At 37.8% G+C, this 24033-nt stretch overlaps 1 protein-coding gene across 1 annotated transcript in view; it reads right to left on the reverse strand.

The window, feature by feature from the left end:
* The window catches only part of LOC150098029 (uncharacterized), a 995665-nt gene that overhangs the window by 237871 nt on the left and 733761 nt on the right, over nt 1-24033 (reverse strand). The window contains exons 33-34 of the mRNA XM_090406661.1: nt 23709-23762; nt 10996-11103 (exon numbers count right to left, since the gene is read on the reverse strand). Coding sequence (XP_090262787.1) covers nt 10996-11103; nt 23709-23762 — 162 coding nt within the window. The remainder of the gene's footprint in view (nt 1-10995; nt 11104-23708; nt 23763-24033) is intronic.

Consider the following 24033-nt stretch of genomic DNA (forward strand, 5'->3'; position numbering starts at 1 on the left):
CATTTGTCTCTGTATTCTCTAAGAGCACAAGCTGACTTATTTGCCAGGAACTTTTGATATGTTTTCTTCTTTTCCTTCACTGCCTCTTTAACTTCCTGTGTCCACCATGGGTTCCGATTTTTCTATCCTTGCAGATAACCTCACCACATGCCTCTCTGGCTGAATCAATCAGGGTTTTCTTCAAGGCTTGCCACTAAATCTCCAAGGTTTGGTTCCTGTTCTCAAACTCTTTCATTTTTTCTTCAATAATCTTTGTGTACTTTAGTCACATCTGAGAGCTGCTCAACATTTATTTGTTTTAAAGCTTTCTTAGATGTTATTCTTTTCGATATGAAATTTAATTTTATCCTGCTCAAGACGAAATAGTGATCGCTTCCAATTTCAAATCCTCTGTACACTCTAGTGTCCTGCATCAGGAAGAAAAGAACATTATCAACAATAACATAGTCAATGAGATTTTTCTTATTCCTTGCCTCTTCTCTCCATGTGAATTTGTGCACATTTTTATGTTGGAACATGGTGTTAGTAATAACCAGTCCATGTCCTGAGCACAAATATAACAGGTATTTGCCATTATTATTGGCTTTGCTCTTTTCTCCAAAGTTTCCCAAAGTATTTTTGTATGTCTCACAATCATTTCCTATTTAGATCCCCAACAAGGACCAACTTTTCCTTTTTCATTGTGTCAGTTGCTTTTTCTAAAGCATCAAAAAATTCCTCCACTTCTACCTTAGTAGAACCTTCTGTGGGACCATAGGCACAAATAAGTCTCATTGTCCAATTCCCTATTGTGATATTTGCCAACATCACTCTACTTGAGGCTGCCTGCCATTTAAGAAGATTAGCCTCATATTTTGTGTTGAATACTATGGCTACTCCTTCTTTTCCTTGATTGTCATTGCCTGAATATAACATTTTGTGTTTATTGTTCAGAAAGATCTCACCAATTTTTGTCTTTATTGTTTCAGTCACCCCAATTATATCGATTTGGTACTTATCTAATTCCTCAGCTAGCTGCATTTCTTTGCCATTCAGGCTTCTTATGTTGATAATAACGATCTTTAACTCTGGTGATGTTGAGTTGGGGTGTGCTTTCAGATTTGTTCCAGTAGCTGACTTTTCGCTGTTAGCCCTGGTTCCCTGGTGAAAACAACGGGATCCTTGTTTAACCGGGCGGAGCCCCAGCTGGCATGAAATTTTGTCATGTTGTACCATCATTTTCGATATTGGTTTAAGCCAATAAGAATACAATTTGGTTGGCTAAATCCTAAATTACTAGCCCATCCTGATTCGTTCAGTATCCAGGTAGATATCCAATATCCAACAGGGTGCACCATGAGAAGGTGAGGATTGGACATTAGGTCAGAAGCCCTGGTCGGTTCTCCGCATTCCTTTAAAGGCTATGTGGAGGTCTCCTCTCAGTTATACAGCTTTGACCCTTACTATTAGATAATATTTGTAGATAATGTTGGATAAAGTCAAAGTAGATAATATCTGCTGAGTATTATCTTATTTGATTCACTAGATATAATCTGTTTCTAACAGTTAAGAGAGTAGAAAATAAACTGCTGACATTCCTACCAAGCTGCAACATAAATGTAACTATAGACTTATTTTAGTCCAGTTAGCAATGTGAATCATTTCAGCCATGGCAATTAGCAGGTACAATACTGACATTAGGGATATAAAGAAAAAAGTTCACAATTTCAGGAACACCTTCAAGTCTCCAGCTTTTAAATAACTTCTATTCTTTAGCTCTACTGTATTCACTATCTTCACAATCGTTTTTCTAATTCTGAAGATAGTGAGACACCTGCAGTTTTGTCTTCTAGCAGGAAATGGATGATGATTGATGAATGCACACTAGCATAACAACAGTTTCCATTTCATGGGTAAACTAGAAATCACCAAAGATTTTAAACTCAACAGTATTTTAAATGCACTCTATCTGTCTTTTAGATGATGATATCCTTTCCAATGTAGTAGCTGACCCTAATATAATTAAGTTGAAAGTATATTTTTCACTAGGTTAGACTATAATAAATTTAGTTTAATCCTTTATCCCAGTGAGAGCAAACAAAGTTTGTGCCTGAAAATATCTTCAGGACGGAGTATAGTGTTGTACTATCTTACCTGGGTAAGTAGTGCAACACCAGGGCAACTCGTAGCAAAGGTGGAGCAAGCTACCAACACTCCTATCCCAGTATCTCCCATAATGCAAAACACATCTCCTTGTGGATATGTATACTGTTATGCATTAAGGGATTGGCCACTACCCAGACTAGTTTCGACCTTTATTGAGGTAGAATGGGAGTTCATGTCTCTCATCATTGGCCTTTGGAGAATAAAGCATGCTGAGGATCAGCAGACAGTAAGAGAGGAGTCAAATGCAAGACAGAGTAGGATAGTAGGAGGTAAAAGAGGCCTCAGTCAACCTGTTTAGCCGTTTTAGGCTAATTGGTCTGTAACACATAATCTCAATTTATCTGTTCAAAAAAAAAGGTTAACCATAAAATTTTGTCTAAGGTTCACATATAAATTTATCCAATTTAATGTTTTAATCCCGGGTAATTGAAATTTACTGCTGTTATTGAAAATCTAAGGGCTTATGGTCCAGACAGGATATAAAAATTTACCATAAAATTCGAACTTAAGGTCCGAACGAGATTTTTTTTTTTTTTTTTTTTCCGAACTTAAGGTCCGGACTAGATTTTTTTTTTTTTTTAAAAAGGACTTAAGGTCCGGTAAGTTAAAATGAATAAGAACATTTTGAATAACTTGCAGACCTGGTACCATTGGGACTTAAAATGGGTTAGAATCTGGCCCGGGAGATGTCACTCACAGGGAGCAGCACCGCCTCGCTGTAAGCCTTCGCAGCCCGGGTTCTCAGATCTACCCCCCCCCCTTATTTGGAGTAAGAGAATCCGTGCCAGCAAAAGCTTTGTGGCGAGGAAGGACAGAATAGTTATTACTTTTCCTAGGGAGAGTTAGGTGGGGTTTTGTAGATTCTAAAGATATATACAGGGCTTGATGCGTCCCTGTATGAGAAAGCATATTTTCGGTGGTTTGCAGTATTTGTTCATAAATTTAAAGTCTCCTAGTAAATGTCTCTCTTGCACAAGAAATTTAGGTAGATAGAAAAAAAAACCTTTCCTTATTCTTGCGTACATTAAATTTGCGTCCTGTACCTGGGATTTTTTCCATACCTTCCAGATGTGATACTTTAAGACGTTAATTAAGAAGCTAGCGAACTTTTGGGTCTTGTTGACCAGTCGAGGGAATTGTAGACATACGACCTCTTCTAGTGACAGCATCGGGATTCTCAGTGCTGTGCTCAGTCTTTGCCAGATGTGTTGAGCTGGTGGGCAAAATTAGAAAAAATGCTCCACCATTTCCACGCCCCGGCAGACATCACAGAAAGGATCGCACGGACTGGGTACATACCGGGATTTCACCTGTTTCACCGGTAGCCGCCCATAGGCTATTCGCCAGGCCAGATACCGATGAAAAGGCTGTCCCCAGCTATTTTTAATGTTTCTAAAAAGAATTTCATTGTTTGTCCTGAGATTTGGGGTATCATGCCTGGAGAGTTGGAAGAAATCCCAGTATACTTCTTTGGGTTTGTGTGTGAGGATTTCTGTTCCTTTGTCTCTGAGTGTTGTGAGTGATTTAACTAGTGTTCGATACCACTTGGGCACAATCCTTGTGCGGGGTCCAGCATAGTCCGTGATCCCAAAGAGGGGGAGAAAAAGTCCTATAAAATATCTAATTAGGAGGCCTGAAGTGTGATTTGAGTTTAAGGCCTTCCGTACGATTTTGAATGTATTTGCATGGAGCAAGCTTTTGAGATCGGGCAGAGCGTACCCCCCTTCTTCATGTTTTAGTTGTAGGTATTCTTTTTTTACCTCATGTGTTTTCTCATTCCAGAAGAAATCTATGAGTTTTTTTGATAATCGATTTTCTTGTAGCAGTGTGATGCCTGTGATGTTGACTGTGTGCATCAGCATTGCCGTAATGATTGTTCTTATTACTGTGGCTCTGCCATAGAAGGAGAAAAGGGTTGGTTTGAACAGCCTTATCCTTTCCATGCTTATTTCCTGCAATTTTTTAGGGTCTCAGAAAAAGGAACGCTTAGTATTGTTAGGGGCTGCGTATGCAGCGTTAAACCGTAGGGAAGTCCAGTGTTATGGAAATTTCCAAAACTTTTGATTTTAGTTTTTTGTGCATTAACTCGAAGACCACTGACTATGCTGAAGTTTTGCGGTATGTCAAGATAGATGCAGATGGACTCAGAATCTCTGAGTGTAGCCACTACATCATCTGCATAGGCCACTATTTTGCATTGTCTGGAGACTTGGGGCAGTGGAATACCGTTAATTGCAGGGGGGGGGGGGTGTTCTCAATTCTCTTTATGAGGGGTTCTAATGCTAGAGAAAAGAGGAGGGGGGCTTAGCGGGCAGCCTTGCCTAACCCCTCTCTTTATGCGGATCAGTTCTGTCAGAAACCCATTAATAGACAGTTGTGTCGAGGCCTCTGCGTACAAATTTTTAATTGTACGCTGAAGTCTCGGGCCCACGCCCATTTTTTTGAGAGTGTCCTGCAAGTACATGTGGTTGATGCTGTCAAACGCTTTTTCCAGGTCGGTGGAGAGAAGTGCCAGGGGGTATTTTTTTTCTTTGCCCAGTCTGAATAGGTCTCTTAACAAGAAGAGATTAAATTCCATAGATCTACCAGGGATTCCGTAGACCTGTGAGCATGTTATTATATTTTCTATTCCGCCCTTAATGCACGTGCAGATAATTTTTGCGAAAAGCTTGTAGTCTAAATTGGTTAAGGAGATCGGATGCCAGTTATTTGACAAAGTCCGATCTCGGTCTTTCTTGGGGATAAAGACTGTATAGCTCTTAACGAATTCCTCGGGGATGTTTCCCGAAGTGAGGAATTCGTTGAAGATGTTTATTAATGCTGGCAGTGCAAAATCCCAGATAGATCTATAGAATTCTATCCCCCAGTCTGTCTAGCCCTGGGGTCTTTTTTGTCTTCATTGTATTGCACATTGCCTTTATTTCTGCCGCAGTTATCGGCCTGTCATACAGGGCACTAAGATGATCGGGAAAATGTTTAACGTCCCACTCGCTGAAGTCATCCGTGCCCTGCTGGTCAGCGAAGATGCCGAGATACTGCTGATGAAAATGACGGAGTATTTCATGGGTTGAGTTGAGAATCTGTCCCTTCTCTTCGATCTGGTAAATCGTTCTCTCGTCATTTGCCGCTACCCGTTGTTGATTATAGAATGCAGCGGAAGGTGTTTCCAAATTTCTGAGATAGAGTCTCGTTCAAAAGTCGAGGTCCTCGACTCTACTCTTCCGCTCTTGCTGCAGCTCTATTTCTACTTGTCTGATAAGATCTCTGCAGGGAACTCCGCTCTGTTCGTTTATCCGGTACCAGCTGAGTTCCTTGTAGAGATCCCTCAGCCGTTTGCATTGTTGGTAGGCCCTTTCGCGCCAACATTTTTGAAAAAGTTCCTTAGCCTGCCACTATCGCAGCCAGTTTTCCGAGTCCCAGTTGGTGTTTATCCATCTGTCACAAAGGTTCTGTAGCTGGTCGCTAAAAAGACAGGGAAAGTTAGGAGGGAGCCTCCAAGTACCTTTTGCTACGAGTTACCCTGGTGTTGCACTACTTACCCAGGTAAGATAGTACAACAGTATATTCAGTCCTGAAGATATTTTCAGGTGCAAACTTTGTTTGCTCTCACTGGGATAAAGGATTAAACTAAATTTATTATAGTCTAACCTAGTGAAAAATATACTTTCAACATCTTTCTCTAAATCCAGAGTAATTTAATAAAAAGGTGGTAAACCTTTTGGCAACTTCTATAGGTAAAGATGACCTTGCTACTGCTTCTGCCTGGTATCTCCAACTCTGGGCCTGGCTCCCACTGAAGTGACCTCAATAAAGGTCGAAACTAGTCTGGGTAGTGGCCAATCCCTTAATGCATAACAGTATACATATCCACAAGGAGATGTGTTTTGCATTATGGGAGATACTGGGATAGGAGTGTTGGTAGCTTGCTCCACCTTTGCTATGAGTTGCTCTGGTGTTGCACAACTTACCCAGGTAAGATAGTACAACACTATATTCAGTCCTGAAGATATTTTCAGGCACAAACTTTGTTTGCTCTCACGGATAAAGGATTAAATTAAATTTATTATATTCTAACATAATTAAGTTTGCCAATAAAAGTGGAAAACTGAGGTACACTCAGTGGTATATTTAGTAATTTCCCCCCCCACACACACCCCCAGGCCTGCAGAAAGCACCACTCCCCCATAATTAATGAACATGTTGATTTACATGCATAATCTATTTATATCATAAATTCGTAATATAAATATAATTACAAAAATGAGAGCACCTCAAAATTTGCCGCTCTAGGCCGGGCCTATACGACCTATACCTAAATACGCCACTGGGTGCAGTCTAAATTTCACATCCAACTTTGAAACAGGAGCAGACAGTGCTTGACTTACATTAAAGGCACTCGTTATTGTGCAAAACATCTGGAAAGAGAACGATAAAAATACATGGGCAAAACAATGCATCCTGAACACACATATGTTTCAGGATGCATTCATATCTGCCATGACATATTATTATTACCCCAAGATCTCATGGAGTCAAAGCCTCATCTGGGAGGTCCTTTTATCACACACACATCTCATCATACCATGTCTTAAACAAACTTAAAATTCTTGCAGACACCACACTCTCAGGCAAGACATCCCAATCATTCACGTCTCGGCACGAAAAAAACGTGCCTCTCACTCCACTACTTACACCCTCTTTATACAGTTTCCAGGGATGACCTCTGGTTCTCCCCTGATCTCCCACTATTCTTTGTAGAACTTCTCCACCACTGATCCTATAACAACCCCTTACCAATTTGTAGGTCTCTATCATATCTCCCCTCTTCCTCCTGTCTACCAGACTCTGCAAATCACATCTTCTCAAACTTTCCTCAAACTAGACATTCCAGAGGTCAGAAACTACCTTAGTCAGTAGCTTTTGGACCCTTTCCAACATCTCTTCATCCTTCTGAAAATCCGGTGAACAAATATGGGCACAATAGCCCATGTGTGCCCTAATCACAGCCTTATACAACGGAACAAGAATCTCCCTACTTCCACATGTCAATATCCTCCGCATCATTCCCAGAAGCCTTTGTGTTGTCTTCACAATTTTGGCTATGTGTCCCCTAAATTTCATATCCTTATCCAATATCACTCCCAGATCTATTTTTTCCATCTTCAACAATATATCCTCACCAAGCATAAATTCTGCATCCCATCTTTGTTTTCCAAATTTTAAAACCTTACATTTTGCAACATTGAACTCACATCTCCATTTCCGTGCCCAATCAGTCAATTTATTCAAGTCTTCTTGTAAGGCCACAACATCTTAACTACTCTTCATCGTTTGACCCAACTTTGCATCATCATCTGCAAATTACTGAATATCTCCATCCAAATCTTCACCTGTATTGTTAATATACAAGTTAAACAGTAATGGCCCTAAAACAGACCCCTGAGGCACTCCACTAGTGACTTTCCTTTTCCTGGATATCACCCCCATACACAACTTGTTGATACCTATCAGATAGCCAGTCTCCAATCCAATGCACTAATCTAATATCCAACCCCATCTGCTCTAGTTTGACTGTCAACTTATCATGAGGTACTCTATCAAAAGCCTTTGCGAAATCCAAGTATATTACTGTGTATCCTTCTCCTCTGTCCAAGGAAGCAGTCACTTTATTGTAATAAGTAAGTAGATTACTAAAACATGTCCTCCTTTTAGCAAATCCATGCTGTCCATCAAAGATAATACCATTGTTGTCAATCCAACTCTGGATCCTAGTTCTCACGAGCTTCTCCAACAACTTAACCACAACACCTGACACAGAGATAGGCCTATAGTTTGATTCTTGAGTTTGATCACCTCCTTTATGAAGTTGCAAAATCTTGCCTTCCTTCCACTCCTTAGAAACTTGACTAAGTGCAAGACTCGTTAAAAAAATTTGTCAAGGCAGGTGTCAACTCCCTGGCACATTCCTTCAGAAAATGCGGTGATATTTTATCAAGTCCCACAGCCTTATTTACATCTTGTTTACTCAACTCCCCAAACATCTCTTGCTCACTTACAGTCAGTCTCTCCTCCCCATCATCAACTGCTCTCAATCTCTCAATAAAGTCACATTCACAAGATTGAAAGATCTTTATGAACTGCTCATTAAGTATCTCCACAACACAATCTGCAACAGCTGTCTTAATACCATTTTCTCCAATCAATGTCATCCTTCCATAATCATTCTTTCTTTTGCTAGCTGCATATCGAAAGAACTCCATAGGATTATTTTTGGTTTCATTAGCTAACTGCTGTTCACACCTCTCTTTAGCCTACTATCACCAACCAAGTCACCCTCCTTGCCTGGTCCTTGTAGACCTCATGAAATTGGTTACTTCCACTTCTCTTATGTTGCCTCCACAATGCCCTTTATCGCATGCTTAATCTCTTTATTCATCCATCTCACACCTACCTTATTTAACCTTCTTACCCTTGGAATACATTTAGACATTGCATCTACTAGATAGTTTTTGAAAATCCCCCAATCTGCATTGATCTCTTTTCCAGCTAACTCCTCATTCCACGCTACACCTGCAAGCTGTCTCCTAAGCTCTTCATAATCAACCCCTTGTAGTTCCACATATACCCCTTTTTCACAGGGGTCCTCGCACAGCTGGCAACCACCCAGGTAATCACCTCATGGTCACTCTCACCAATTGGTGAATGATTTGACACCTCATTTATAATTACATCCTCTGGCGAGATGATCAAATCCAAGACCCTTAATCTTCGTGTGCCCTCTGCTACATACAGAGGTAGTTATCCCTCAAAAACTCAAGAAACTCATTTTCTTTACCTCCAGTCGCTATCTCATCATTCCAGTCTATATTACCATAATTAAAATCACCCATAATGATCACTCTTTTATTATTTGCTTGGCTAATTTGACTATACATTTCACTATCACTACCACCCACGTTACCTGGTCTATAACAACATCCTACCAAGTATTTGATTCCATTCACCGCTATCTTGCACCATACTGCCTCAAAACCACTGGCACTATTTCCCTCTTGCATTTTTATTTTTGTATGGACATAAATCTTTCTCTATCATCAATAGCACTCCCCCTCCCTTTTTACCCCTTCTATCCTTACGAAACACATCATACCCTTCCATCTCTATTCTTGTCAGGATGTCATCCTCTTCCAACCATGTCTCACTTATTCTGACAATCTTTGGGTGAACAGATGCAATTAGTGCAACCATTTCATCTGCCTTGTTTCTTATACTTCTAGCATTTGTATACAAACACAACAGCTCATTTCTGGATCTACAGCTAGTTCCACTGATACCACTCACTCGATGTGATCTCTCCATGCTCGAATGGGGCCATTTCCCTTTCTGCTACTTCATTTTAGAACCCTTTTCAATTCCAACTGTTTCCTCTTGATCCCTGGTCATCCCATTCCTTTCCTGCCTACACATGCTCTCACCTCCTCTTGGAGCATCCACCTATCTCATGCTGTGTACCCCTGTCCACCCTTAGCCTTCCTGTTTCCCTGCTCCTCTTGCACACCCATTCTCTCATTTTCTATACTCATACCACTCACTTCCCCATTCATATCCACCTCTTCAATCTCTCCTGTCTTAATCTCCTGCTCTTCCACATCACTCCCCCTCTCGATCTGATTCATTCTCTCTATTCACTTCTCTACCTTCCAGCAGCAGCAGTCTCTCCAAGCGACTCACACCATAACCACTCAAATGCAGTCCATCGCTCCCATACAGCTCACGTCGTCCCTCAAACTCATTCCACACATTAACAAACTATACTCCCATCTCCTCGCACATTTCAGCCAGCATATCATTCATAATCCTTGCTCTCTGCCTCATTTCACCAGTCATACCTAAGCAACACACTGACTACCCTTCCTGTCACACTATTCTCGTTTATCCTTCCAAGCAGCCTATTAATAGATAGACATTAGTGATGTTCATTAATATTTCTTTTATTTTAAGCATTCCAATAAAAGGATTATTTTGTTTTTTTTTTTCTGAACATTACTTCTCTTCTGTTCTCCTAACACTTATAAATCCCAAATTCAACCACAAATATAGAATATTGTTCTCATATCTGAAGTGCCATGTCAATAACCTCCCTCAAACTTGAATGTATCAAGGAGGAGGGAGCTATTCATTAAATATATGACCCCCTCTCCCACTGATTCTCTCCACTCACTTTCCCATAGATGCCATGTTTCTGCATTGTGTTTTTTACAGATATTTCTAAGGACACATACTGGTCACCACCACTTTTCACTTTCCTCTAATCATGTATGAACATGGACAATGATGGTTAACATCCATATATGGCTCAGCATTTAACTCACTGAAACCACTTCTTATCCTCTTTCTTTATTCCGCATGCTTTTGTCCTTTGTAAGTCTTCTTCTTCTTCTTCTTCATCCTACTTTTCCCAATGAATATAACCCTTAATCCTTCAAGAAACATATAAACATATCAACAGATTCCTCTCTTCTCTCTATAATCACTTGCCTACACATGGCACTGTCATGTTACACGTCTTAAGATCCCTTGCATGTGGCAGTTAGCATAAAAAAAAGTAATTATAATAATTTAATAATCATCACATGATGGAAACAATACATAGTAACTGTCAGTTATTATATACAATGATTAATAATTGAATAAAAATTAAATTGCATTAAAAATATGCAAAACATCTGCCTTATGAACAGTATAAAATTAAATGTTAACAAATGTAATTTATTTAATTGGATGAAATTTTTTAAAAAGTTCCTAAAATAAATGAAAAAACAGACTATAAGAAAAACTGAAGAAACATACAATTTCTCCTTTGGGCCCAGGTGGACCAACTTGTCCTCTGTCACCTCTTTCCCCTTTCTCACCAGGGTCACCCTTTCTGCCTGGACGTCCCATCAAACCTCGGTGACCCTAAAACAAAATATATAGTGAAAAGGTCATTGTTAAATTTCTGTCATCATTTGAATATTACTATAAAGTCCATATTAAATAATATCAGATTTATTAAATGATTAGTTTTATAAAGCTAATATTAATTATTACTAACATTATTTAAAGCTAATGCAGACATTGTGAACTCTTCAAGATGAAATTTTCAAAAATACTCTTAAAATTTTCAAATTTTTATTTTTTTTAAGTGAATTACAGATGGTTTCTGACATTGTTATGTCTTTTAGACCTTTACTGGGATGACCTCCAGTTCTCCCCTCCTTCTCCCACCACTCTATGAAAAATTTCTTCAATATTAATCTGATAAGAATCCAATTCCAACTCATACATCTCAATCATATCACCCCTCCACCTCCTCCTTCTCCCTCTCTAGACTCTGTAAATTGTCTTCTCAATCTTTCTTCCTATTCAACATTTCTGAGAGCAGAAACCACCTTAGTCAATTGCCTCCGGATTCTTTCCAATATCTCTTCACCCTCATGAAAACCAGGTAAATCTTTTTGCTTCTTCAGATTACTCAATATGGTAATAAACTATCTCCTGAAGGATGCTGATGATGCTGTATTCTGTGTAGTATATATCCTTCTGTGGAGGTGGTGGTATCATTCTGCATGTCCAGAGTCTTAATCATTATCATCATCATCATCATCAAATTCCTGACATGTACCCTCAAGGGGTGTACAGGATATGATAGTACTACATGAAGAATTTACATCATTACTAATGGGGTGCTTAAGGGTCAAAGCTGTATAACTAAGAGGAGACTTCCACATAGTCTTTAAAGGAATGCAGAGAACCACTTCTGATCTACTGTCCAATCTTCACCTTCTAGTGGTGCACCCTGTTAGGTATCTACCTGGATACTGAATGAACAAGGATGGGCTGGCAATTTGAGATTTAGCCGATCAAATGGTATTCTTATTGGCTTAAACCACAATATAAAATGAGGGTACAATATGACAGAATTCCATGCCGGCTGGGGCGTTGCCCGGTTAAACAAGGCCCCATTATTTTCACCAGAGAACTGGAGTGAACAGCGAAAGGTCAGCTACTGGAACAAATCCTAAAACACACCCCAACTCAATATCACCAAAGTTCAAGATCAGTACTATCAACATAAGAAGCCTGAATGGCAAAGAAATGGTGCCGGCTGTATCTTAAATAGAATATACTACTTCAGAAACTGAAGTAGTATCTTATATTTAAAGTTTGAAAAAAAGAGTGTGTGTAAAAAAAAACAAATCATTATATTTGATCCAATTTTTTGGTTTTAGGATTTTTTTTTTCTTTTGATGTTAATCTCACCTATTGAAAAGCTGCTAGGATATTTGAATTAACCTCATTGATCAGCTAATACAAACAGGCAGAATTTCCAGATTATATAATCTGGAAATTCTGGAACATAGCACTTTTAAAGCCACTTCAGGCCTCCAATAAACAAGATCGTAATCTCATATAGGTGATGCAATTCATCTTCAAATCACAAACAACCATGCCTACAGCAGGATTCAAACTCCTGACCTTGGAGTTGGAGAAAAGATATGCTAACCACTTAGCCAACCAGGCACGATAAACTAGATGTACAAGTCAACCCAAGAATACAAAAATGATCTTGGATTGGGGTATTATCAAAAGTGAGGGTGAGTGAAGTAAGATATTTTTTTCTGAGAAATAAGACAGGACTGTGTTTCGACAGATATTTAAATTCACTAGATTCTGTTCATCCCACTTGAAAATAGTAAGGCAATCAGTGTTTAAAGCATTGATTATATATAGCTGAAGCTTGAAGTATTTGAACACAACGAGGTTTTTGTGAATGAAGAAGAAGAAGAAGAAGAAGAAATGGAGTATACTATCATCAGTAAAACTAAAAATAGGTCTCCAGGTTAGTGAGAGAAGGTAACTAGTGTAATAGGGTAGATTATTATTATGTAACACCTCCAGGGAGTCTAAAGACTAATTGAAGGAGTGTGTGCCAACATTGAACGACTGAACCCCTTCCAACTACTAACCATGCTCAAATTTCCTTAACTTTTTGTGTGAGCCATTAGTATCAGAGGCTCTGCCAATTGACCAACCTTTTTTGGCAAAGGTTGGGTGATTCTAGTTCTAGTTTGCATTTCATACTGCCTCGTCTGCTCATAACATTTTTCTATATATTCTTTCTGCAACACTCTTTTTATGTGGCTTAATTAAGTTAATTATCAAACTCTCACTTGAGCAGTCCTGCAAATTACATCCTTCAAGCTTGGGAATGTATGCCAATATTGCTTCCTTCAATAATTTTTTTTATTATCATTATCCAGGCCTCCATGGAGTCAAAAGACTCATCGTGGGAGGTCCTTCCTAAGAAACACAAAGTCTATCAAGAGTCATAGAGGGGAAGTCCGCCCTAAGAAACACAAAGTCTATCATACCACTCCTTAAACTCATTGACGGTTCTCGCTCTCACCACTTCATCAGGCTATGCATTCCATGGTTCAACCACCCTCCATGCAAAGAAACCACTCCTCACCCTCTTGCTTACGGTTTCCTTTCGTAACTTCCAGGGATGGCCTATTGTCATCACTCCTTCCCTCTGTTCAACCAAGCAAAAGAACTTCCCAGTGTCATCCCTGTAACCACCTTTCAACAGTTTAAAAGTCTCAATCATATCACCCCTCTTTCTTCTATCCACCAAACTCTGCAGTCTACATTTCCTCAGCCAATCCTCATAACTAATATTGTACAGTCCTGAAACCATCTTTGTTATCCGCTCTGTACTAACCTAACCTACCCTTTCCTCAGTTAATTTATCCCCTTCAAATCCTTGGGACCAAATCTGAAAACAATAGTCTAAGTGTGGTCTGATCACAGTGTTATACAACGAAATGATAACTGTTTTATCTCTGCAGGTCAGTGTCCTTCTCATTATTGTAGCAATCCTCTGTGTTACCTTCAACACCTTTGCATTATGTCACCTATATTTCAGGTTTCTATCAATCATCAACCCCAGATCTCTTGTCTCCCCTACTTCCTTCAGTATAACTCCTCCCATAGAGTATGCAGTGTCCCATCGATGTTTCCCAAACCTCAAGACCTTACATTTTGCTGCATTAAACTGACACCCCCATTCATTTGCCCATCTATCTAGCTTATTCAAATCCTCTTGCAGGGCTACCACATCTGCACTATTACCAATAATCCTTCCCAGCTTCACATCATCTGCAAACAACTGAACATCACCCTGCAATCCACTGACAATGTCATTGATATAAAGGTTAAACAATATAGGTCCCAGCACTGAGCCCACTGGGATCCCCTTGTAACCCTCTGCCTCCTTGAAACTGCCCCACCATACACAACTCTCTGATACCTATCAGACAGCTAATCCTGAATCCAGTTGACCAATCTGACATTTAGACCCATGTGCTGCAAACTTAAATATTAGCTCATCATGTGGCACCCTGTCAAATGCCTTAGCTAAGTCTAAGAAATGGCAGTATTAGCCTTTCCCTCATCTAATGCTCTTGTAACTTTATTGTAACAGGCTAGCATACTGCAAAAACAAGAGTGCCCCTTCACAAATCCATGTTGACTCTCACAGATAACATTACCCTCATCTGCCCAATAATAATAAATTTAGTTATAACCTCTTTATTTCTACCTGTTAAAGTCTTCCTCATCGTTGTTATAACCCATTCTGATGTCCTCACAGTTTTATCCATGTGATCTCTAAACTTCAAGTCTCTGTCTCAACCACTATCACCAGATCCCTCATCACATCTACCTTTTTCTTCCCATGAATTGGATACTCTACATTCCATCCTCACTATCAAATTTCATGACCTTAAACTTTGCAATACTGACATAGCAATTCCACTCACTGTCACAGTGAGTAGAGTTCATGAAATAACCTGATAAGAGGAGAGAAAAAAACCATCCACCATGACATATAATGAATGACCAGAGAGGAAGCTCTCAGTGAATCACAAAGGGCATACAGAGACTGCTCCACTCCTCCACTCAATCACCTGCAACCAGCTGTATATTTTCAGTTATGCCTGAACCAATATCATTAGCATACAAACTAAGCAATAATGGTCCCAAAACAGATTCCTGTGGAATATCACTAGTGACCTTCCTCTATCGGGATACTATTCCCCACATGCACAACCTACTGATGTCTATCTGAGAGCAAATCACTACATCCATTCCAATTTTGTTGCCAGCTTGTCATGTATCTATCCAAGATCTTCGAAATATCTACATACACAATTGTATATGCATATCCCTTGTACAATGAATCTGTCATCTTATTGTAGTGCATAAGTGGATTACTTAAATTTGATATCCTTTTAAGAAAGCCAAGATGACCATAACAGAGAAGAATGCTATCATTAATCTAATTTCAGAATTTTAGTCCTCACTAACTTCTCCAACTCCTTAATCATAATTCTAGACACCTAACTTAATCATAACTCCAGACACCTATAATTTATAGCCTCATTCATATCATTCCCTTTATGAAGTGGTACAATTTTATCCTCTTTCCACTCCTTTGGAACTTGTCCTGATGCAAGACTCCTGTTAAAAGGTATGCCAAGAGTGCCATTAATTACCTTTAAGACATACAGTGAAATATTGTCAAGTCATGTTGCCTTATTAACATCAAGTTTACTTAATTTCTCATATAGCTGCTACTCACTCACTCACCATCAGTATCTCTTCCACCATACACTCAAGTCCCTTATGATGCTGGATTCATGAGGATAAAATATGTTCATAAGTTGCTCATTGAATATCTCAACTATATTGTGCAGTGCAAGAAATGTGAGTCGTGTGGAAAGAGGGAAAATGAAGTGACGAATATTAACGATGTGAGGAAAGATAGCAAAAGTGTTCTGCAAATGTGGAGGTAGTGAATGATAGTACATGAAATGAGAGCATGAAAGAAGTGGCTGAAAGTGATGTGGGTGATGAAGTGACAGTAAGGAGTGAAACAGCACACTTATGTTGCATCCTGCACAGAACACAACAGGAGCCAGTGACTGGAGAAATGACTATTGTGTGGTTCAGCAGGCAGGAGAAAAGAAAAAGAATTCGTAAAGTATGAAAGTGTAAAAACTGGAAATAAAAAGATGTTGTATGGTGATTCAATGATGCGAGGTATATTTAATGAGTAAATGAAGAAAGAATGTTTCCTAGGTGCAAAATTCAAGGATGTTAGTGAAGCTGTTAGTTTGAAGAAGGAAGAAGTAAAATGAATGCTGTAGCAAGAACAAATGATTTGAAGGAGAGAAATATGCAATGACAGAAGATATGAAAGAAGTGAAAATGAAGAGTAAGGAAGTAAAATTGTGAGACTGCTGCATCAGTATGATAGGACAGAGTTGAGAAAAAGGGCCATGATTGCTAATGAGTCAATGAGAAGATGGTGTAGGAGGAATGGTGTGCAGTTAATTGATGTTTGGAATGAATTTGATGGACAAAAGAACTTATATATGCCTGATGGACCACATTTAAACAGTTGTGGGGTTAAATGTCTGGAGAAAGTGTTGTTTAGTGAGAATTTGGAAGTGTGAAACCAGGGAAACTAGAGATATTAGGGGGAGGGGATGCAATCAAGCAGGTGTCAGGCCACCCTGTGATAAATTGTGTGTGTGTGTGTGTGTGTGTGTGTACAGAAATAATTATGCAATGCTGAATATGATTTCACAGGTTTCCAATTCGAATGGGTTGGTAATTACATTACACAAGGGTAATTATGGGCACAAGAGGTTGTTGCAATGCATATATACAAATGCCAGAAGTATCAGGAATAGGGGAAAACAGTTTTTGGTGTTGGTCAGCTCGACTTCACAAAAATTTATAGTCATTAGTGAGACCTGGTTGATATAAATTAATATATAGTTACAGGGATAGAATGTAAAAGATATGGGGGATAGAGGGAATAGGACAATAATGAGGTATTGTTGATGATAGCTGAAGAATTACAACCAAAAAATTAGATGTTAAAGAGGATTTCAGGTCTGTGGGAGATAGATGGTTCATTTGAGACTGTCTGGTGTGAGGTGGAAGCAATCAGACAAAATATATTGTCTGATTGCTGCTAGACCAGGGAATCCACAGGAAGATGTAAATACAATGTATCAGCAGATTATCACAATGCATGCAGGGTGAATAATTATTATGGAAGATCTTAACTATGAGGACATAAACTGGAGGGAGGAAAGGAAACATGGCAAGATGGAAGTGGAATTAATACAGTTGCTAAGGACTAATTACCTTGAAATAACATGCTATAGAGGAGACCAGGGGTTTGAGAGTGTTAGATCTAGTAATAGCATCAGAAGATATATCTGTAACCAAAGTAGACACTCTCCCTCCACTTGTGAAGCAACCATGCAGTCTAGCTCTGGGAAGTTGCCAAACATGTGGAATTCTCTGTTAAGAAAGGGTTTATGCTGAACTATAAAGCTGGTAATTATGACAGATTTAGGAGTCATCTTGGAGCAGTGCCATAGCTGGAGAAGCTACAAGGAAAGAATGTCAGTAGTGGATGGGAATTAGTCAGAGATTGTTTGAAAGGAGTATCAGACTACATAACCAAGGTATGGAGAATAACCAGTCAGAGATAAAGTGAATGAGTAGAAATATAAAGAAAGAACTGCAAAAAAAGAAACACTGTAGAGCAATTATAAAGTAAAAGGTGATCAGCATACTCAAGAGCGTACAAAGTGCAAGCAAGAAGGCTGATTAGTATGGTAAGAAAGGCCAAATCAGATTAGGAAAGAAAATTAGCTAAGGCCCAAGTAAATCCAAAAATGGTTTTTCATTATGTAGCAAGTAAGAGGTAAAATGACCATGGTAGGATGACTTTAAATAATACTCATGGTAGGAAGGTGACAGAGGCAAAAGAAATAGTTGAACTGCCGAGTGATGATTTTGCAAAGGTTTATCATCCAAGTGGAGATTTTGCAGTTACTGATGTGACAGAGAACGGATATCAAAATTCAGCTAAATGAACAGGTGTTCAGCATATCGAACTGTCAGCCTGTGTACTACGTGAAAGTGCAAGAGAATTGCCATTGTCTCTGATGAGGTTGTTCAATCAGTCTCAGCACTGGCAGGGTTCCAGGGGAGTGAGAAGAGGGTAAGACAGTTCCACTGCATAAAGGTGACTCAAAGTGACTCAAAGACAGAGGTAGCAAACCACAGACCAATTAATATATCAGGAGTGGTTGCAGTAGCGTAGCTGGAGCTTTTGCTGCCCGGGCAGTCCCTGAGTTTGCCCCCCTTCTCAATACATATCAAAAATACTACAAAAAAGTCAAAAAGACGTATAGTATTTTTGACAATCTGAGGCTTAGTCACCATCACCACTAGTCAGACTGGCGGGTGTTTTCGCTGCAGCTCATTAAACGCACAGCTATGACAGATTTGTTTAAATCTAGACTCTAGACCAGGGTGGGCAACTTTTTTAAGTGCTAAAATCACCAAATCATTGAAAAATATAAAACTCAGTGACAGAATTTTTACTTAAAAGTCCTTCTATCCTGTTGATGGCATGAATATTTTTTATTTGCATTTAAGTGTAATTCTAGCTGCCATATAAAGCCGCACAATTTAAAGACGCAATTTTTAACATCAGCAAGGGTAAACAATAATTCTGAATTTTTTTTATAAAGATCAATCAGACATAAGTTTTTTCAAGTTTTTCCAATATATTACAGTGCATAATCCCATAATCGTTTTACTTGACTAAAGCACAATAAAAGAAAATAAAATTAAAGATGTACTTTTATTACTTCTTAATCACTTTCGAGTAATACATAAAAATTACAGACAAAATAAATTGTTATTTTACCTACATAATATATTAAACAGAAATTAATCTTTACCATTTTTAGAAAAAATCTGCAAAAAACATCAGTTTACAAATCCACACGATGTCATACATTTCTTTATAACACATTTGTTGATTAGTCAAAAAGGATTTATCTCATCCAGGCATTCAATTAATCGTTTCAGATCAACATCTCGACTAAGCCAACAAACATTGCTGTACATTATTAGTCCTTTGTACACCGAATCCACCTCACTCAATAGATTCTGAAATTGTCTTTTATTCAAAGCATGTGAAGAAATGTAATTATCTTTCTTAATCATGCCAAATTTTTTAATCCAGTATTCTTTAAATTGTGTAATATCCTTTTCGTTTGAATGTCTATTATGTTTCTTTGCTGGTGGTTGTGAAATTATGCTCAATCTGTAAAGAGCAGGAAGCAAATAAATAAATAAATATATAAGAAAGCAATTAAATAATTGCTTACTTCATACAGCTTTTAACTTTAACGAAGATTGGATTATGGGGTGTAAAAATGTGGACAGAGACATATAGACACTGACAAAAATTATAATTTGGAGTCAGAAAATCTCATCATAATCACTCTCTGCATATACCAACCAAGTTTAAGCAAACCAAAAATTAGTATAATTATAAGCCGACTTACACACATGCAAATGAAAGAGAAGGGTACGCATGCAATCTAATCACGTGCAGATAACACTTCATAATCCTGAATATTGATAATGCATTTCACATAGCTTTAAAAATAACTTACCGTATTTACTTGAATATAACTCGCACCCTTGATTTTACTTTAAGAAATAAAAAATTGAAAAGTTTCGCGTATACCTCGCATAGGAAAAAAAAAAAGTTTAAACACATTTCAGGGCAATAGTAACCTGCTTCCCGTGGTAAACCACACGCCCTCCCCAGTAGACAATAGTGACTGCAGACACAAGTAAAAACAGGTTGTTTTATTATATCACTGAATAAGGTACAGAGATATTTGCAGTCTGTGTAATATATTTCTCGACAAATAGTGCAATTAGAGACAACTGGGATAAAAATGGCATTAACTAATGAATCACATGTCCCCTTCCCACAGAAACTATACTATTTAGACTCAAGCAAAACCATATGTTGCACCAGCAAAACATAGTATCTAACTAAACACTAGATGTGTGGGAGTCTGTCCCCCCAGCTCAAAGGCAAGGCAGCAATAAACGGAAAGTGTTAAAATTCGTAAACGTGTTAAAACTAAGAAATATATAGTGAATATTTTTATGTTTCAGATATTGAATTTGGTTGTGGTTTTAAAAGAGAATTAGCATCTCAATTCAAAAATTGTCGGCTTGCTTTTATGTTTGACTCGCACGATTTTTTGTTAATACTGACCAATCATATGCATGTCTTCATAGCTGCTCTATCTTTACTGGTCTAGCACCATAGCTGTCTGTTCATTAGTCATTCGTGAAGGATTGTTCATTAAGTATCTCAAGTTTTGTAAATTACTGGTAATTTTTGCTTGAAATAATGGGAAAGAAGATGGTGCTATTTGGGTACGATGCACACAAGGAAACTGCTCTCTAGGAAGGAAATAGCAATAGCAATCGTGGTGCGAGATATATGTGAGGATTTTACGAAAAAAAATGAAAACTTTAGTTTCCAAAAATCCCCACATATATCTCGCACCACGATTTTTAGCTTTAATTTTGAGGAAAAAAAGTGCGTTATATTCGAGTAAATACGGTATGTTTATGGCAATGTAAATGAAATTTGCTTTTATATCTAATAAGTTAAACATATTAATTAACAATAAATGCTTCCAATCCATATTTTAATGACTTAAGATTTAATAAAATCCAAATCCACATATATACGCACTTTACAAAAGATACGTTCTTTACGAAACACGAAAAGATATATCAAATGATGGTAAAGGAGTCACACCAAGTCTGGCTGCCGAATGACGCTGGACGAAAACTTGTACATCAGTATATCGTGGAGATAGATGGCTTGGAAACAGGATCTTTGTTTCTTATTTTCTTATTATTACTAAAACAGTTGGTAGGGTTTGCTTTTTTATTGCAATTTTATTTGGTATCGCTGTATTTAATAAAATTGTATTATATTAAGTTAAAATATACAAGTTGGCGAAGATGTTTGAAATGTATTTATTTATTTAATTATTTTTTAAGGTGAGCCCTGGGTTGCGTGCTGGAAAAAAGCCACTGGCATGCCACCTTTGGCACGCGTGCCAAGGGTTGCCCACCCATGCTCTAGACTAATCATAGATGAAGAATACAATAAATATGTTTCCAACGGTTTCAATAACGACCCAAATGATATAAATGTGTAACAGATTAAAAAAAACTAATGATGAATCAGGCATTTTAGCACTTTTTAGGGTAAAAACATAATCATGATTGTTAATTTTTATAGATGCATCAAAAGGGTTAAGCAAAAATCCTAATGGAATAGGGAACCGCAGAAATATTATTATTACTGGGATCCTAAAACCCTGTCGATGGCCTTAGTTATATGCAAAATTAGAAGAAGAATAAAAAAAAAAACGTTTTTGCAAATGTGTACTGACTGTGCGGTGCCGCTGCTGAGAAGCAGCTGCCACGGTATAAGCATTAACTAATAAAGCAATCGCTTTACCATGCGCTTTATTGTTTTATTTTTAAGAATTTGAATTATAGTATGATAGGGAAATGTAATGGTTTTGTTATATGTAAGTATTATAGTTGTTAAAAATTAATTATTAATTAATAAAAATTACTAATTTAACATAAAAGAATCGTCGACAAATAAAATTGTGTCTCATGTGAAACTCCCAAAAAAAAGTGCCGCCTGGGGCAGACTGCCACCCTCAGCTCCCCTAGCTACGCCACTAAGTGGTTGTTAACGTGTTGGAAAAGTTGGCTAAAGGTAAAATCAAACAGTGGGTGGATAGGAATTCCATACTTTATGGTGGGCAGCACAGCTTTGTAAAGGATAGGTCCTGTCTTGGTAATTTATTCACATTTTATAATACAGTGACGGCAGAACTGGATAAAGGAAATGACTACACCATGATAATGCTGGACTTTGCAAAGGCATTTGACAGAATACTACATGGAAAACTATTACAAACTTTGGAGCAAATGGGAATGGATATGAAGTCAGTAGCAAGGATAGGGAGTGGCTGGAACACAGACACCAGAGAGTAATATATGGTGGAGTGGAATCTAGGAGAATGAGGGTGACTAGTGAAGTATCTCAGGGTTCTGTACTACGGCGAACTTTGCATCACCTGCAATAGCTGCATATTTTCAGTTATGCCTGAACCAATATAATTAATGTACAAGCTAAGCAATAATGGTCCCTAAACAGATTTCTGTGGCACACCATACTATTTAATTTGTATATCACTGATGTAAGGAAAGATTTAAATGGGGATATTCAATTGTTTGCTGGTGATGCAAAACTGGGGAGAGCAATAGAACAATAAAGGTGATGTAGATATCCTGCAGGATGATTTAAAGAAATTGGAATTGTGGGCAAAATATAATGATTGTCAATTTAATGTTGCAAAATGTAAGGTTAAACACTTCAGGTTGTAAAGGTTGCATGCTGTGTATTACACTGATGGTACTAGATTGCAGAGAATTGATGTGGTTAGGTGACTTAGGGATAATAATGGACAGAAAGTTGAAGTTCAGAGGAAATATTGCAAAAGTTAGTAAAATAGCTGAAAGGATTACTTTGATATTTACAAACATGTGAACACGTAAAAATAGGGAGGTTATTTCCTTTTTATAAGGCTATAATTTGGCTGCATCTTAATTACTGTGCATAGATTTGGTCACCCACTGGGTTTTTTGGAGACCAGGAGGTAGTAGAGAAGATTAAGAGACAAATGACTAAGGTGGCAATAGGTCTGGGTCTGAGATGAGGATAGGTTGATGGTGTGTGAGTTACAAAGTTTACTTGATAGGCAGAAAAGAAACTTAAGATATTAAAGAGATTATAGACAATGGATGCAAAGGAAAATTTCCAATATATGACAAATAGTCAGAGAACTAGGGATCAGCCATGAAAGTTGTGTAAGAGTTTTAGTAGAGGTGTGTGCAGACTAGATCTTTTGCACAGAGAGTGGTGAATGAGTGGAATGGACCCAGAATTAGTTGTGAGTTCCCTGACAGTGAATGAAATTGAGCAGAGGTATGATAAGTTTTGTGTGTATAATATTTAGTTTTGGTCTCTTGGATTCCAGAGACTCATCATCTATTTCCATGATGAGTCTCTGGAATCCAAGGAGATACCATATCATAATATCAACTACCATTTTCATCTAATAGCAGCATACTGCATTAATCATTCTTTATTCTACTTGCCATGTATCAAAACTAATAGCATTACATAACTAACCTAGATACATCACTCTCTAAGATTTTACTTGGACTTTTCAGCCAATTTCTGTTCATATTACATGCTTACTGTTCCTACCAAATGAGTCACCTGGCCTGTTCTTTCTACTTCTTATGCAACTGTATTATGCTTCATCTGGTCCTATTTCCATAAAGCACTAGACAAGTGCTTTCTGGAGACATTGTGATCAGTGGCATTTTGAATTATTTCTGCAGCATTTTTATTTTACATAAACCTTTGATGAATTAAAATAAATAAATATATAATATTTATTAATTACAATATCATTTATTCAAAAATATTTATAAACTGAAATTACTTTTAATCCTCTATGTCCTCTATCACCTTTTTCTCCTTTTTCTCCAGGAGGACCCTAAAATAAGATGATGATCATTTTAGTAGTATTCTGATAGTATTATTTCACATTCCATTTAAACATAATTAAAATTGCTTTGCACAGTTTGAGAATTTAAAACAAGAAAAGTTTTTCAAAATGTTATTATAATGAGAGTGATTTTTCAATAACCAAAAAACCTGAATTCAACAAAATGTTTCTTACTGCTGTATTCGGATTTATTGCATGAAATAATCATAAAGAAATTGTTATAAGTGGGTAAAATACAAGTGAAGAGAATGAGTCATGA

The sequence above is a fragment of the Typopeltis vanoorti genome, chromosome 16 (assembly GCF_054136105.1).
Source record: "Typopeltis vanoorti isolate ZY-2024b chromosome 16, IOZ_Tvanoo_1.0, whole genome shotgun sequence".
Lineage (NCBI taxonomy): Eukaryota > Metazoa > Arthropoda > Arachnida > Uropygi > Thelyphonidae > Typopeltis > Typopeltis vanoorti.